The sequence below is a fragment of the Mandrillus leucophaeus genome, unplaced genomic scaffold (genome assembly GCF_000951045.1).
Source record: "Mandrillus leucophaeus isolate KB7577 unplaced genomic scaffold, Mleu.le_1.0 Scaffold232, whole genome shotgun sequence".
Classification (NCBI taxonomy): domain Eukaryota; kingdom Metazoa; phylum Chordata; class Mammalia; order Primates; family Cercopithecidae; genus Mandrillus; species Mandrillus leucophaeus.
This window is the reverse complement of record NW_012102388.1, coordinates 2,919,077-2,935,053: the sequence shown is the minus strand read 5'-3', so window position 1 is coordinate 2,935,053 and position 15,977 is coordinate 2,919,077. Positions and strand designations below refer to the sequence as shown.

The 15,977-nt window shown below is 45.9% G+C and overlaps 1 protein-coding gene across 1 annotated transcript in view; it reads right to left on the bottom strand.

Moving 5' to 3' along the window:
- The window catches only part of SFSWAP (splicing factor, suppressor of white-apricot family), a 94,965-nt gene that overhangs the window by 68,911 nt on the left and 10,077 nt on the right, over nucleotides 1–15,977 (bottom strand). The window contains exons 5-7 of the mRNA XM_011981955.1: nucleotides 13,890–14,115; nucleotides 12,474–12,586; nucleotides 11,087–11,222 (exon numbers count right to left, since the gene is read on the bottom strand). Of these exons, the coding sequence (XP_011837345.1) occupies nucleotides 11,087–11,222; nucleotides 12,474–12,586; nucleotides 13,890–14,115 (475 nt within the window). The remainder of the gene's footprint in view (nucleotides 1–11,086; nucleotides 11,223–12,473; nucleotides 12,587–13,889; nucleotides 14,116–15,977) is intronic.

Sequence of the window (15,977 nt, the reverse complement as noted above, 5' to 3'; positions counted from 1 at the left end):
TCATAATTTAAAAATATTTCTATAAAGGAATCAAAGTCAAAGTCGTATATATAGTATATTAACTGTCCTACTCACTCTTCAATATATTTCTATATCAGCATATTCAAATCAATCTTACATTTTAAATGGTTACACAACTAAGCAGCTCTCATATCCCCGTGGTGACAATGCAGCAATGCATACGGCACAATGTTTCAGAAGGCAACTGCTCGGTCACTGGTAATACTTTGAACAAATACATATACTCTTTGAACTAGCTGTTTATTTTCTAAGATTTTTATCTTGCATATAGGATTATACCGTGTTAGTGCTTAAAAGCAATAAGTAATTGGCAGGGCACAGTGGCTCATGCCTGTAATCCCAGCACTTTGGGAGGCCAAGGTGGGTAGATCACTTAAGCCCAGGAGTTTAAGATCAGCCTGGGCAACATGGCAAGACCCTCCAGAAAATTCATCTAAAAAATCAACCAGGTGTGGTGGCACATGCCTGTGGTCCCAGCTGCTCAGGAGGCTGAGGTGGGAGGATAGCTTGAGCCTGGGAGATTGAGGTTGCAGTGAGCCAAGATCACGCTACTGCACTCCAGCCTAGGCGATAGAATGAGACTCTGTCTCAAAAACAAAAAAACAAAAAAACAAAACAAAAAAAACCGAAGAGTGTTCATTACAGTATTGGAAAAGCAGAAATAATTGGAAATCATAAAAAACCAAATTATCAATTAATGGAGGGCTGTTTCATAATAAATCTATACGACAGGATACTAAGCAGCTGCTACAGCGAGGAGAGAGAAATCTACATGCACTGTTACACAAAGATGTTCGACAGATATTAAATGCAAAGAAAAAGTTGAAAAATTCTAACAAAAATCAGGAAAAATACACAGCTTTATAAAACATCTACAATGACAACCTCTCAATGGTCTCCTGACCTTTTTTCAGAACTGAATTCTTTAGGCATAAAGGAAACTTTCATCCGAAGTTCCACAGTTACCTCACTTTTAGATTGCAGGCTCTTTGTTTAAGTAAAATTAAGTTTACTTTCACTTTAACGTAAGTATTTCTAGAGACACAGCCAACATTTTAATTGACATTCGTGCATAAAGATGATCTTTGTGTTCCACAGATAACAAGCTTCTTTCTTTCCTTTTTATTTAGCACGATTACCTCAGTCTTTCCCACTTTGCTAATGATGTTCACTAATGGCTATTTCTGGATGGTGGAATCTTGGGTAATATTTTTGCTTTCTTTCTTCTTCTCTTGACATACAATAAAACCATTTTTAAAAACGGGTTTGGAAAGTAAGAACTCCAAGGTCATGATTTGCAGGAAAAATATACTATAAACAGCAAAGACACATTTAAAAAACCGGGACCAAGCTAGAAAATATCTATAGTAGCCACGTGCAATGGTTTAATTTCACTGCAGATATTTATAAAATAAATATTAAGAAAAACTGAGTTGGCATTTTATTTAAAAAACCATAGGCTATCACAGTGGGCAGTATTTCACTATTACTGCCGCCTGCATAATTAATTTTATTATTTATGCTCTTCTGTAAGGATTTATAGGTAAATAGCAGGAGACAACTAAGTAATGAAAAATAAAGAGCATGAAAAGTGGTTCATTGTCAGGCTAATTAATACATGAAATAAATTGTTAGTTTTACACATCCATATTTAATGAGCTTCTAGAAAAATCATTTTATATACATATATATATGTAAAATTCTGCTGGACTTTAAGGAAAAAAATAGATGCTTTTCTTCCCAGGCTGCCAAAATGTAGGAAAATCTCTATCGGTAGGAAGTAAATAAGAAAGAATGACTGAGTATATCCTAAGGTAATTATTAAATACCAGGCCACATGAAAGCCAGAAAAGCTTAGTGACCCAACAGCCCCCGCGAGACACAGCAGTACTGGGCATGCCAGTCTTCACGGGGAAAAGGATGTTACAGGGACCGCTTCCGCCTAAACAAAATACACTGAGCAGATGAAACACCTCAAAATTATAAAAGCACGTATTATTAAAATACAGAATTGTAAGGAATTAATTCAGGATACTAGTTTAGTCTCAAAATAAGCACCACGTCAATCTGCATGTTTTGAGGCAACGAGTCACGCTGAAAAAATTCAAGCAGCACGAACGGGCAGGTGAGACTGCGACCTCATCCTTCCAGTTCCCCTCTCTGTGCTGGCCACCGGTCCTTCTTACCTGTCCTTTTAGGTGCTGATACAGAAGCACGTACAGACACTTCCCTCCCCTTCTGACGTGAACAGACTGCCTTGTGCTGCCCTCCCCTCGAGTCACCTCGTCTCCATCCTCAGGAAGAGGCATTCCGGCGGGCAGCCCTGCAATACTCGGGTCCTGGCTCACCCCCAGAGCCCTGCAGCCCACCTCGAGAGCGCACCAGAGGGACTCCATTAGTCCTCCACTGAGGACGTGGGTCGTCTCAGGCTTTTGCTACTACTAAAATCGTACTATGATGAATATCTAGTGGCTATGTTTGCTATGTTGAACATAGCCATGTTCACCCATACATTAGTAAATGAGAGTAGACATCCTGGGTTGGAGGCATGTGTGTTTTAGACTGATTGCCTGCTGGCCCTCCACATGTACCACATCGCTGGCACAAATCTACACCCCCACCAAGAATAAACGTCTGTCACCTTTTCTTTCTCTGCTTAAGTGACAGCTGAAAAATGGCACGTCATTATAGGTTTCCTCTGCATTTATTTAATCTCTATTATTAAGGTACCCAAACTCGCATATACAAAATAACATTCTAACAGCCTAGAAATCTTCCTCTTCTCCTAAGTCTTAGACCTGCAGAGTGTTCTGTGTGCCTGTGAGTGCGCTCCTTTCTACTGTAATACGAAGCCTCCCATCCTAACACATTCGCTGCAGCTGAGCTGAACCAAAGCGCTGGAGTGGTGGTCACTACGGATTTCAGGCTCTGCAGTCGACAGACACAATGTCTGTGAGAGGCAGTGAGGGTGAGCCTGTAAAACCGTACGGGCATTTTTACCTCTGTGATTTATTCACACTGCAGATCATGCTTCTACTGGACTATCAGAATTTTTTCCTATTTGATTGTAAAAGCTGTTTAGATATACAGGCTTTTTTTTTTTCCCTCAAATTTTTTTTAATTAGTTGAACATAACTGCTGACTGAAAATAGATGATTCTTCATTCTGCTGAAGCATCCTTACTTTCCTAAGAATTTCCACAACTGGCATTTACATCTGGAAGTGACTCTGATATGGGTAAAAGTGAGGCTTTAATGTGATGTTTTCCAAATAGCTCTTCGTGTCTTAGAACATCCCTTCCTGTTAGTTTGGTGTTTCCTTTTCTCCGTCCCCATTTTTACTTGGATCTGTGTCTGGGGACTCATTCATCCCTTCCCACTGCAGGGCCTGTGGATTTCTGTGCTGGTGCTGCCTTGTGTGAGACACACGCAGAAGCTTCCTGGCTAGAATGATGGCTCCATCTCGCTGGGTTGGCCGGTACCATGACAAACACCAGGGTAGAAGGGGCGTCTCTTCAGAAGCCTGGGCCTTTTTGCTTTTAACATTAGAGTCTTTCTCTTATTTTTTCCAGTTAAACTTACTGTAATTACGTGTTTGATGAAAATTTATGCAAACGTAAAACTTGAGAGATGAGAATGATCATTTCTGTGAAAATGAAGCTGAATACTTTGAGAAGATGGACAAAAAGTCACCTGCTTTAAGAAGCCATAGTGCAACTTGAGGAGGGAGAAGTAACCATCAAGTCCTTGAACTACTGTAAGTCCAGCATCACTTTACAGAAATCCAGACTGGAGGTCAGCGCTCTGCTGGCTGGGTGCAGCTCACATGAGGACCACAGGACGCCAAGACCAAGGGAACAGCAATAGACGAGCTGAGGCCCAGCAGATGTTCACGGTTTGGGTCCACACACAGCATGTGCAGACCTGTTTTAACCGCCTATTTTGCTTAAAGCGCCAACTACAAGGCTCGAGAGACCTTCGGTGGCAGCATAACACTTTATGATCACGTGGACCCTCCATCATTTGTTTCTTAAACTCTCCCTGGGGCTCACAGGAGCAATGGGAAACCTCCCAAACGTTCCAGAATTAACTGGTGTCCCATTCAGAATGCGATAGAGTGCTTCTGCTACTTAAATTAATACCCTAATGGTACAAATGGGAAAACTGAGGCCCAGAGAAGCAAAGCAAAGGGCTCAGCGTCATCCAGCCACAGCAAAGCCCAACTGCAAAGGCCGTCCTGGGAAAGCGCGCAAACTTTCCGTCGCGGGCGCGCAGGAATGATGCACAGCCCATGGCTACGACGGCTCTCTTCGCTAGGGGAGGTTGTGGGGACTTGATTTTTCAGCTTTTTTGTCATTTCCAAGTTTCCCTTGTCCCCCAAACCCAAATACTTGTCACTGCTTCCAGCCAGCAAAGCCTCTCGCCAGCTCTCTGGGGAGTCCGAGTGCCTGTGGCCACGCGGCTCCACTGCTGCCTCCCGCTTTTGTGACTGTGTGGCAACAGCTCGCTGCTAAGGTTATGGTATAAGCGTCACCTTCACGGACAGCTGCTTCCGGCCTGACCTGTCTGTCTCTCGGAGCAGGCCCCCCGCACTGCCCCACCCCGCCCCCATGCGCCATGCCAGCTGAGGTGGTATCTGCGGCTGCGGCAGCAGCTTCGTCATGTTTGAATGCCTGCTCCTCAGCATACATGTGTGTGTACACGTGCGCACGGAGAGAGAGCTGGTTCATCTCACGTGTCAGTTGGATCCAAGGTACCTGTGCAGGTGATTTCTCCCAGGAAGCACCAGGCACTTTTGGAACTTCTGCTCTTCACTTTTCTGAAGTTACTTGGTGAATGTTCCTGGGATCCCCGTGGCCCCTTGGATCGAGGTGTAGGGAGCACACTGGCCAGTAAGACAGTCCCAGCCTTTGCCTCACGGACCTCCAGGTCCACAGGGCATTCACACATGCACAAGCACACACGACTGTGTAACTCAAAACCGTAACAGGCTCTACAACAGAAGTGTGGTAACACACCAATGGGGCCCCAGCTTATAAGGGGGGAGTGCGGGGCAGGGTGGCTGCCTCTCTGACCTCCTAGTCACTCTCTGTTTGATCATAAGTCCTCTTCTCATTTCCCCTGCACATTCATTTTAAAGTCCTCTTGGGTTAGATCATGGCTAGCCAAGACACTCATTCTTGTCTTCGTAAGAACCCAAAGTCTGTAACTTTGCTATTCTAAGTTGTGGGGAAAAACAGGAATCCAGTGTGTGGGCCCTGTCCTATGTACGAGCCACACCCAGCCCAACATCAGCCTTCAAGTCCTCGAGGACGGCAGGAGCCAGCGATGAACACACTCTCTGTGCCAGGGGCCACCTGGCGTCCACCGTGGCAGAGGCTCTGAGCTTCCCCAGCCTCTGCTGCAGGTGTCACTGTCACCTGAGCTGTCGGGTCTCAGTGCCACATGGTGGGCACTCACCTAGGACAGGAGCAAAGTTCCCGAATGGTGGTGGCAAAGCCACGCACAGGGCGCTGAGCTGCTCCCATGTGTGTGTTTAGGGTCTTATTTGTATCTAGGAGGTAAGTCATCTGGAGACCATGCTCTGGAGGACGAAGCTGCAAGGGGAGTGGAGGGGCAGGTGCCAGGATTGAGGCCTGGGAGGGCTACTGCACTGTGGCAGGAAGACAAGCCCGAACACACATTCTGCACACCTCAGGGCCCACTCCTGCCTGTCCCCCTACCTCACCAAGCCTGTGACCCCACGGCGGGGTCCTCTGTGCCCGTCATGAGGAGACTGTATGGACTGCTGTTTCCTTCTGGGCTGTCACAGACGCTGTGACAGGCCTCTTCCTCTCTCCAAGAATATGGCTGCAGTCTGTGAGCCCCCGAGAAACACAGTGAAGAAATCCCCCGAGAACACGGAGCTGCGCCCACCTCCAGCCTTGGCTCCACTGCTCAGAGGCGAGGAGAAAGCCCTGCTCCTGTGACCCTTTGAGCACTGGGGCAGTGCAGGAGGGGTCGCTGCCTGGATCTCAGGATGCATGCTGTGCTTTATGATCGTGAAATTTCCTCCCACAAACGACAAACTGCCGCTCCCTGCAAAGCTGGACTGAAAATCCTAAGACCCTCAATGTGAAAGGCACCTTACAGGCCTGCCAGTCCACCCCTGGCTCCACAGGTCAGGAATGGGAGGAGGAGATGGCAGAGATGCACACAAGAAAGTTCTCGCAGGGCAGGGTGAGGAGCTCCTGACGATATGCACCTTCCCAGTAAGTCCTAGGGAGACCGCGCCATCCCCAGCCCGCTCTCATAGAGCTGATGTTTCAAGTCTCCGGCCAAAACGTCCTTTGTCTTGTCTTTGGTGTCCACGGTTGGCAGTGGTTTGAAACGCGGGTCACAGAGCTCTGCTTTCATCGTGGGGCATGAGTCTCTGCAGGCTTTAAACCACGCCTCCTCCCTCACACACAATTCCTCTGTCCTCGGGAAAAGTAACTGGGTGCTGTGGAAGCTGACGTGCTGGACGGACACTAGCCCCACCCCTTTCCAGACCCCACGGGGCCCCAGGTTTGCCCCAGCTGTGAGTCTCCCAAAATGTTATCAGTAATGTTAGTAATTTTCCAGACAGCTTTCTCTCCAGTATCCTACTATTTCCCCAAGTGCAAAGCCCACAGTTTAAGTCCTCTTCTGAAAATTACTTTAATGCCTCTGACGGTTGTGCCTTCTCTGTAGAAAGCTTGCTGTTTAAGAAACAAATCCATGCATGCCCAGAGCATGGAAAATCACACATTAGAGATACAGGAATACCAGGCTGTATACGAAACCCCGTGAGACAGCACTTCTGTGAACGCACTGGGTACATCAGGGGGAGACAAGGAGCAAGCTGAGAGCAGCCAAGGGCAGCACAACCCGCAGACCTGCTTCTCAAGCTCTCCTGAGCAGGGCTGGGTGGGCCCAAGACAGAAAGGGGCCCCTCAAACCTTCCTCTGTGCTGGCTGAAGCAGGAATTTCAAAACAGCCCACCAACTTCATACACTGCATTCACAAAGGCCAACTTCATACACTGCATTCACAAAGGCCAACTTCACACACTGCATTCACAAAGGCTCGCCAGACACAGCCCGTGAGTAAGGTCTTTCCTTCAAGCAGCTCAGAGGCCTGAGAAGGAACTTCGGGAGATCTGTACAGGCCTGGGCTTGCCACAAACTCAGGTCAAGGCACAGGCTACTCTTGTCCTCACTGTCATGGCGTTTCAAACACTACAGTTATTCTATGAACTTTGTATTTTACTTTGTTTCTTAAGTGTAATGGCCACATGGCTGGGCGCAGTGGCTCAGCTTGTAATCCCAGCATTTTGGGAGGCTGAGGTGGGCGGATCACCTAAGGTCAGGAGTTTGAGACCAGCCTGGCCAACATGGTGAAACCCCATCTCTACTAAAAATACAAAAATTAGCAGGGCGTAGTCACAAGCGCCTGTGATCCCAGCTACTTAGGAGGCTGAGGCAGGAGACTTGCTTGAACCCAGGAGGTGGAGGTTGCAGCGAGCCGAGATTGCACCACCGCACTCCAGCCTGGGTGACAGAGTAAGACTCCCATCTCAAAAAAAAAAAAAAAAAAAAAAAGTAAAATAGCAATGCATACCCAAAAACATTAGGAAAATGAAAAAAGCATGTAGAGAAAAAAAATCAACCAAATGCCAATCTGAGAGGTAGCTCTGAGCCTCATAGTATTTTTTGCACAGCTCTCTTCAGTTTATTATTTTAAGCATAGTTGAGATCCCACGGCATTAATACTTTTGGAAACTAACTACATATAATGAATGTAAAAACATTATCTTGAACTTTAGCACAACGGAACTCAACCCAAAAACTATGTCCAGTGTTCCCTCTATTTGAACTGCATTTGTAAATAAATGCTGTTACCAACGACTGATTACAAACCAATAACCACAGAGTAGTCAGTCCATGAATTACAGGTAGTTCCCTAATTATGACAAACCTGGGTAAAGCAATGACTGCTGTCTCTACCTGCAACTGCCAACAACCCGCCACACAGGACCCCAAATTCCGCAACAACTTCACTGAAAACCCAGGAAGGTGAAGACAAGGTCATGAGGGACTTTCACCCACGAAACTTCAACAGCACACAGAAGCACAAGGCAGGCAGAACAAGATACTCAAAGGGTAGCAGAGGAAGATGGCGGGCAGGGAGGCGTGTGTGAGTAAGGCACCCTGGAACCTCTGTAGATTCTGCAGCAGCCGCACAGCCCGGGCTTGCATGGTGCTGGAGGACCCTACTACTGCCACGCCACAGCCACTCATCCCATAAGGCTGAGCGCCTGAGTACAGGTTTATACTGATTTCTGCTGGGTTTTACAGTGATTTAGAGCCAAAGTTCTAGCTCTTGGCTCTTCTTGGAAACTGGATGAGGACACTTCCCCCACCTTCTGAGCCTCCAGATCCAAGATGGGTGGGACTGTGGTGGTGGCCCTGAGTGCTCATCGAGGAGGCTCTAGGCACTGTGCTAAGGGCTCTGACCCATATGGCTGATGCAGGAGCGTGTGTCTAAAACCCACAGACCCTAACATCAGACACACATGCTTTCCCCAGCCTCCAGGCACCCAGCCGCCTTACTCTCACATGTGTGTGTCCACTACTCTCGCTGTGTTGAGGGGAGATAATGTTTCAAAACAACTCTACTGTACTGAGGGGAGGAGAGGGCGCCCCCTACTGGAGCACTTGCAGCTGGGAGGATGGGGTGGGGTGCCGTCAGTGCCCAGGGTGGTGGTAGTCAGGGGCCTGAACAGAGTAAGTTTGGGGTTCCTGCAGAGGCTGTCATGGCTCATCAGTGGTCTTGTGAGCCAACAGCAGGTGGGGAGAAACCAAGGTGTGTGGGCTCTGGTCGCCCTGCGGTGAACCCTTGGGAATGTGCCTAGCCTTCTGACCCAGACAGCTCACAATGCCGCCCCGGCATGCCTCGGTTCAGATCACGTTCCCACTAGACCAGGGGATGCTGTGTGTCACAGAACGGCCACTATGAGCCAGCTCCACCATCCTGCCTGGCCCTGCGGGGTCTGCACATAGCTGTTCTTCTACTAGTGATTAACACGGCAAATAATCAAGGTCAGCCTGCCCTGAATTTGTAGTCCTCTCCTCTGCAACAGCTTCAGGGATCTAGTGGACGTGCACGGACAATGCATGTGGCTCAAGCAAACTCAACGATAGGCTTGGAAAAAGGAAAGGAGGAAGCAGAGGGATAGTCCCTCAGTGGGCAGGCATCCCGGGCAGAGCACAGCGCCCCATGATGCCAGGGCAGAAGCTTCACAGGCTGCCAAGTGGGGCTCAGGACTTAAAGGTGTGCGGCCGTCTCTCCAAAAATCCATGCAGTGAAGCAGTGAGGACTGGGCATTAGGAGAGATCTACAGAGCACCTCAGCTAGCTGGCTGCCTACACCATTCAACACGCACCTCTGTAGCAGTAGAGCTGATCTTTGATTTGAATATTCAATAAAATTTGATATGACTTGATTTAATCATTTAAAGACAATCTCAGCTTCAAAAGTTTTTTGGGGGGACACATGCAGAAAGTTCACTCAAATAACTAATTTTTTAAAGTCTAAAAACGTTTAGTATATGCCAGTGTTAAAAGGGAAGAGCGAAGAACACAGCTGTGATGTTTACAAAAGATTGTATCAAATAAAGAGGAGCTCATGTTTTAACAATTCATCTCTGGCTGAACTGAAGAATATAAGCTTTACAAAAGGAGTCAGGGCACCAGATGTGCCTGGGAAGCAGATTCAGCAGGTGGTTCCTCGGCTCTGCTAAAGCTTCCTCATTCCATATTTAACCTCTGAATAAAACAATTACAAAAAGACCTGACGCTGGAACCAAGGCCAAACACTTTCAAATGATCTCCTGCATGGACCTTCAAGACTTACCTTCGATTAATACCATAAAATAATTGCAATCAGCAAGAAAAAGAAATGTAATTCCTTTACATATGCATATAATATGCTGCCTTACACCGTAAGGCTTTTTTTTGGAGAGGGTACTGCTCTATCGCCCAGGCTGGAGTGCGGCAGTGCAATCACAGCTCCCTGCGGCCTTGACCTCCTGGGGCCAAGCCATCCTCTCACGTCAGCCTCCCAAGCAGATCAGACCACCATGCCCAAATACTTTTTTTATTTGTTGTTGAGATGGGGTTTTAGTATGTTGTCCAGGCTGGTCTCAAACTCCTGTGCTTAAGTGATCCTCCCACCTCAGCCTCCCAAAGTGTTGGGATTATAGGCACCAGCCACCATGTCTGGCCTGCCGTGAGCCTTTTTAAAGAAGCAACTGTGTTAGACAACACTATGTGTCTCCCATTCTCCCTGTTCTTAACAGCATTTGACTTTGTTTAGGGCAGCAATATGTTTAACGGAGGCCCCACTGCCCAGCCTCTGCTGCAGGTGGGGAGACCACGTGACACCACGCTAGCCACTGAGAGGTAAGGGAAGCCACTAGGTATGGTTTGGGGGGAGATATTTAAAGAAGGGCAGAGCCAGGGCCAGGAGCAGCGACTTGCGCCTGTAATCCTAGCACTTTTGGAGGCCAAGGCAGGAGAATTGCTTAAGCCCAGGAGCTCGAGACCAGCCTGGGCAACACAGTGAGATCCCATCCCTATCAAAAAATCAAAATCAGCCCAGAGTTATAGTGCCTGTAGTCCCACCTAATAGGGAGAGTGAGGTGGGAAGATCGTTTGAGTCTGGGAGGTAAGGATGCAGTGAACCATGCTTGCATCCCTGCACTCCAGCCCGGGCAACAGAGTGAAACCCTGTCTCAAAAAACAAAAAAAAGAAAGAAGAGGCAGCCAACTACCTTTGCCAGTCCTTCCTGGAATGCAGAGCTAATGCTGGAACAGGGCAGCATCTTGCTGACATGGGGCCAAGCAAAGCTCCATGGCACTCTCCCTTGGGGCCCACGCTGGCTCTGGGCTGCCTGCTTCCAAACTTGCTACACTGAGGACAGAACACCTGGGGTTTAGAGCCCTGCAGCTGGCTCTGTCACAGGCAGCTGAACACAGGTCAGGATACACACAGTGAGTACTCACAGTCTGCCGTGTACTCCACCTGGGAGGGCTGCACAGGCACACCGTCTGCGTTGTGTGGGGTGGGAGTGGAGCTGTCAGCCTGTGCCTTACGAACAAGCGCTGCAAGGGGATGATCTGGGTCCACCACCTTCAAGGGCTGAAAACAGAGAAGACACAGCCTTAGCATTCAGTATTCTGAACCACACGGAACTCTTCTGCTACAAAACGCTCACCTCTAGGACACAGTGTACATGCCTCAGAAAAAACACACACACGCATGCACCCATGTAGGTCCTAACTAGTTGTGGCCAAATGCCCCAGCTGGCTGTCTCAGAGGAACTGAGTAAACACAGGGTTTCAATTTCCAAAATAACTATCAAGAAAAGGACAGATGAACAACTAAGTCCAGTTTGACACCAATTAAACCCCATGCAAAACTTCAAACTGTTTTTCCTTATAGGAGTTTCTGATTTTTAATCACCAACAGCTTTTCCAGTCCAATCAATCAGCAATCATTCCCACAAAAGGTCACCCACACTGCACAACTGCTGAAACTAGATGCTTAACTGCTGAAAACTAGACACTTAAATCCAGTAGACTCCTGTTTTTTCTGTCGCAAATGGCAGAGTGGTGTGAATTAACCACAAGATACTGCTGAGTGGTTTCTTCACACAGATGAGAGGAGAATTAGAAGTGGAAACATTTATTTAAAAACAATCTATGATGGTAACAGAGGACTTGAAGATGCATACATTCTAATCACCTACAAAATCTAATCCTATGATGAAATCACAACTAAACAATTTTCTTTTTTTCTTTTTGAGACACAGTCTCACTCCGTCTCCCAGATTTGAGTGCAGTAGTGTGATCTTGGCTCATTGCAACCTCCACCTCCCAGGTTCAAGCAATTCTCATGCCTCAGCCTCCTGAGTAGCTGGAATTACAAGTGCACCCACCATGCCTGGCTAATTTTCGTATTTTTAGTAGCGATGGGGTTTCGCCATCCTGGCCAGGCTGGTCTTGAACTCCTGACCTCAGGTCATCCACCCGCCTCAGCCTCCCAAAGTGCTGGGATTACATGTGTGAGCCACCGCACCCGGACAACAGAACAATTTCCAAGTCTTAACCAACACTCTACTTATTCTAAGTATCTCAGAGAGTAAAACTGTAATGAAATGATAAAATTATCATGAGCAAATGCTCATGAATTTTATAAGATAGACAGGTAAGAAACCAAAGAAGCAGATGCTTTGTCACCCAGCTAAAAACAAAAATGCAAATACACCTCAATGATGATAAAGTAAGATACAACTGTAACACACAAGAATGACATGCTTCAAATTTTCCAAAATTACGTTAGCAGTTTTGTGGTGGCATAAAAAATATAGTTCAACAATGAGATAAAAACCTTCATCAGCTCTTCAAGGCGGTTACACTTCTTGGAGGCAAAGAGAGAGGGATGCAAGTAATTCCCATCTTCTTCATCATCATCATCTTCATTGTCAGAGCTGACTCCTGATTCTGAAATCAAAATCACATTTCAAGATTTTGGTGTTTGGTGAGAAAAAAAGTACAAAAATTATGCAAAAACTTAGAAGCAGCCAAAGGTAGAGCTTCTTGGTTAACTGTCCAAAAAACACTATTAGTAATTTTTCCCTAGAGTCACCCAAGTTGCTCAGACGAAGGCCAGCTAGAAAGGACTGCAACCTTTGGCCATTTGGTGACTCCTGCCAACACTGAACACCAGCTGGTCTGGGGCTCTGTATGCGTTTTTCTTTCTTTTTTTTTCTTTTTTAAAAAAGGGCAAAAATTGTACTAATTTATGAAAAGTAAAATAACAAACAGAAATAAACAACTACAACAAACCTGAAGATGAGATCTGCATTAAGATTTACACAACTGATTTGAAACTTATTTTAGCTGAAGAGAACAAAATTCAGTGGAAGGGCCAGGCACAGTGGCTCACGCCTGTAATCCCAGCACTTTGGGAGGCTGAGGCGGACAGATCACCTGAGGTCAGGAGTTCGAGACCAGCCTGGCCAACATGGTGAAACCCTGTCTCCACTAAAAATACAAAAATTAGCCGGCCGTGGTGGCACGTGCCCACGATCCCAGCTACTCGGGAGGCTGAGGCATGAGAATTGCTTGAACCCAGGAGGCAGAGGTTGTAGTGAGCAAAGATCGCGCTCATGCCACTGCACTCCAACCTGGGCAAGAGTGAGACTCTGTCTCTAATTAAAAAAAAAAAAAATTCAATGGAAGATATGTGTGTGTGTGTGTATATATATACACACATATATGAACAGACTTGTCAAAATACCATCTTTATTCAAAATACAGCTAACTGGCTTTTGCAGTAAGAACTCTAAAAGACAGACACTGTTATAAAAATAATAGCTTAAAATAGATAATCCAAGTAAAATTTTCACTTTTGTGGCCATGTATAGAGCTATACAGCCCTGAACACTATGGTACATGAATAATCCAAGAGAGGGTATAACTGTTTTCTCTCTGAAACGTTAAGTGGGTAAAATGAGGGCAAAAATTTCCCACCCAGATGATTATGTTCTGATAGCATCAATATTTAATTATATTTCATTTATCTATAAAATATTAACCAAGGATTTAATAAAGGTGCACCAGCAGGGGTAATGATCACGCCTTAGCTGCAGGATTTCAGACACATTCTAGAAATTCAAGTCTGGCTTTCAACCATGCATCTGTAAGAATGCACGTCTTCAAACTTTTCCCAGAACCACCCCCTGCCTGCCACCCCCACAACACAGGCCCAAAGTCTGGATGGAACAGATGCAGTGGGACCTACTTTTTTTCTCGTCACTTTTGTTTTCCGCCAGGACGGTGTAGCGTCCCTCTTTCATGGCTTTCTGGATGAACTTATAGTAGGGGTTGAGGTAGTGGTCGAAGCGCAGGAAGTCGAACTGGGAGTTCCGGGCCTGCTTGGCCTTCAGCATGATCTCAAACTGCGCTCCCTGCCTGCACACGAAGCTGGCCGTGCGCTCGATGATGGCGTGCATTTTAGCAGTTGGTGGCTACGGGAAAACACACATATTCACATCACCCATTTGTGCTCTTGTCCACTGGCCACATGATTTCATTAAAACAAAGACATGACTCTAGCTTTACTGTCAATTTTAAGAGATACGAGACTTGAAGCTGGAAGAGCCAAGGCTGTTCAGACTCCTCATCTCCAAATCTCGTCAGGATTTTGCAGGGGAGAAAACTTGCCAGCTGAGGCAGGCCACTCCATGGTGGTACAGACCCATGGGAGGCAACCTCTTTTTGCACCAAGTCAACATTTTTCTATATATCAAGGGTCTTTAAGTTTGGTTCTATGATGGAATTCAGGGGGTTTGTGAATCCTTCGTGTATGCAAATTTTACATACGAACATTTTTCTAGGGAGAGGATACACATCCCATGGTTCTCAATAATCAGAATCACCGCTCTTTCCTTTTTCTTAGTGGGGACTCGTTCTCACAGCTTGGAGGCTCCCTCTTAAAAAACAGCCCTCTCGACACCCAACAAAAGCCACAAGAGCACATACACCATGTCTTGTCTTCTGCACCTGACCCCTTCTCCTCAGCCTCTGCACAGTTCCTGGCTCACTGCCATTCCCACTTAGAAGCAGTATCCCAAGCTGAAGACCACCTAGGTGTTGTCTGGCCAGAGCAGACGGCACACTCCAGACACTCCAGGTGAGTTTCTTCCCAGCATCAAAGCCCTCCCTCATCCTTTCATGTGCTGCTAAGGAGTCACTTCGACGACCCTCACGCTCTTAGCATTTCCTGCCCCCAAAAGGATCTTGTTAGACTAAAGGCTGAAAGCCACACATCTAAAATACTTTTCATATCAACAAAGAGATTAACACTAGGAAATTACTTGCAAATAAAACTGGCAATTATTCTCATTAAAAATGGATGGTTAAGAATTCAGGGCTTCATCCTTCATAAAATATAAATGGCTTAGTTCTCTAATTTAATTTTTGAACTAATAACATCCTTCACACTTAAAAAGGATAAATGTCTACAATTAAAGTTATTCATTAATCCCCAAATAATTTAAATTCCATGTTAAAGGCCCATTGTGTGCATAGGGATCATGACTTGGATTTTCAGTAGCTTTGGTTATTGATTGTTAAAACAAAATATTCCATAAACACATCAATAATTAATGACCACTTCATAACAAACACCCTTAAAGGAAAATATGATGTTCCCAGTTGAGGCTTTCTTTATTGACCAAATCAACTTGTTGATCTAAAATTTCTTAAAAGTCGGACTATTTGTTATATAATATTACTACTACCATGGTTAAAAAGCAATGTGTAGGTTTTTACAAAAAAACAAAACATCTTATGAACATATTTCAAGGTTGGCTACCAACCCTGAATGAGATTAAAAAGTACCTGGTTTGGAAAAAGCCATTCTTTACTTTCTTTACTATGCAGACTTTAGGTAAATCATTTTCCATTTAAGAATATCATGATCATTCCTACTACACAATGAGATTTAAAAAATACAGTCAACATATAAATACGCATGTTACAATGGCCTGAGAAAAGGAAACTGTTTTTCGAATTTAAATCCAGTGGGGAAGGCTTCTGTTTAAGGAAGCTGACAGAGCTCCAGAAAGGGTCTAACACCTCCTCTCCCCCTCCCTGGAAATTCCATTAATGTGAATGTAAACTCCAGGGGAGGCATGGGAAACGGGAGAAAGGTATCTACGGGTCAGAAAACCCACACAAATGTATGGTTTCCTAAGAGCTTTGGAAAAAGTTTGAGCTCAGACCCGTCGGCGAACCAGGAAGGAGGTGGCATGACATGAAGACAGGGAAATTAGCAAGGAACCCCAGGGGCAGCAGGGCCAGCCCTCTCCTCACAGGATTAGGGGAG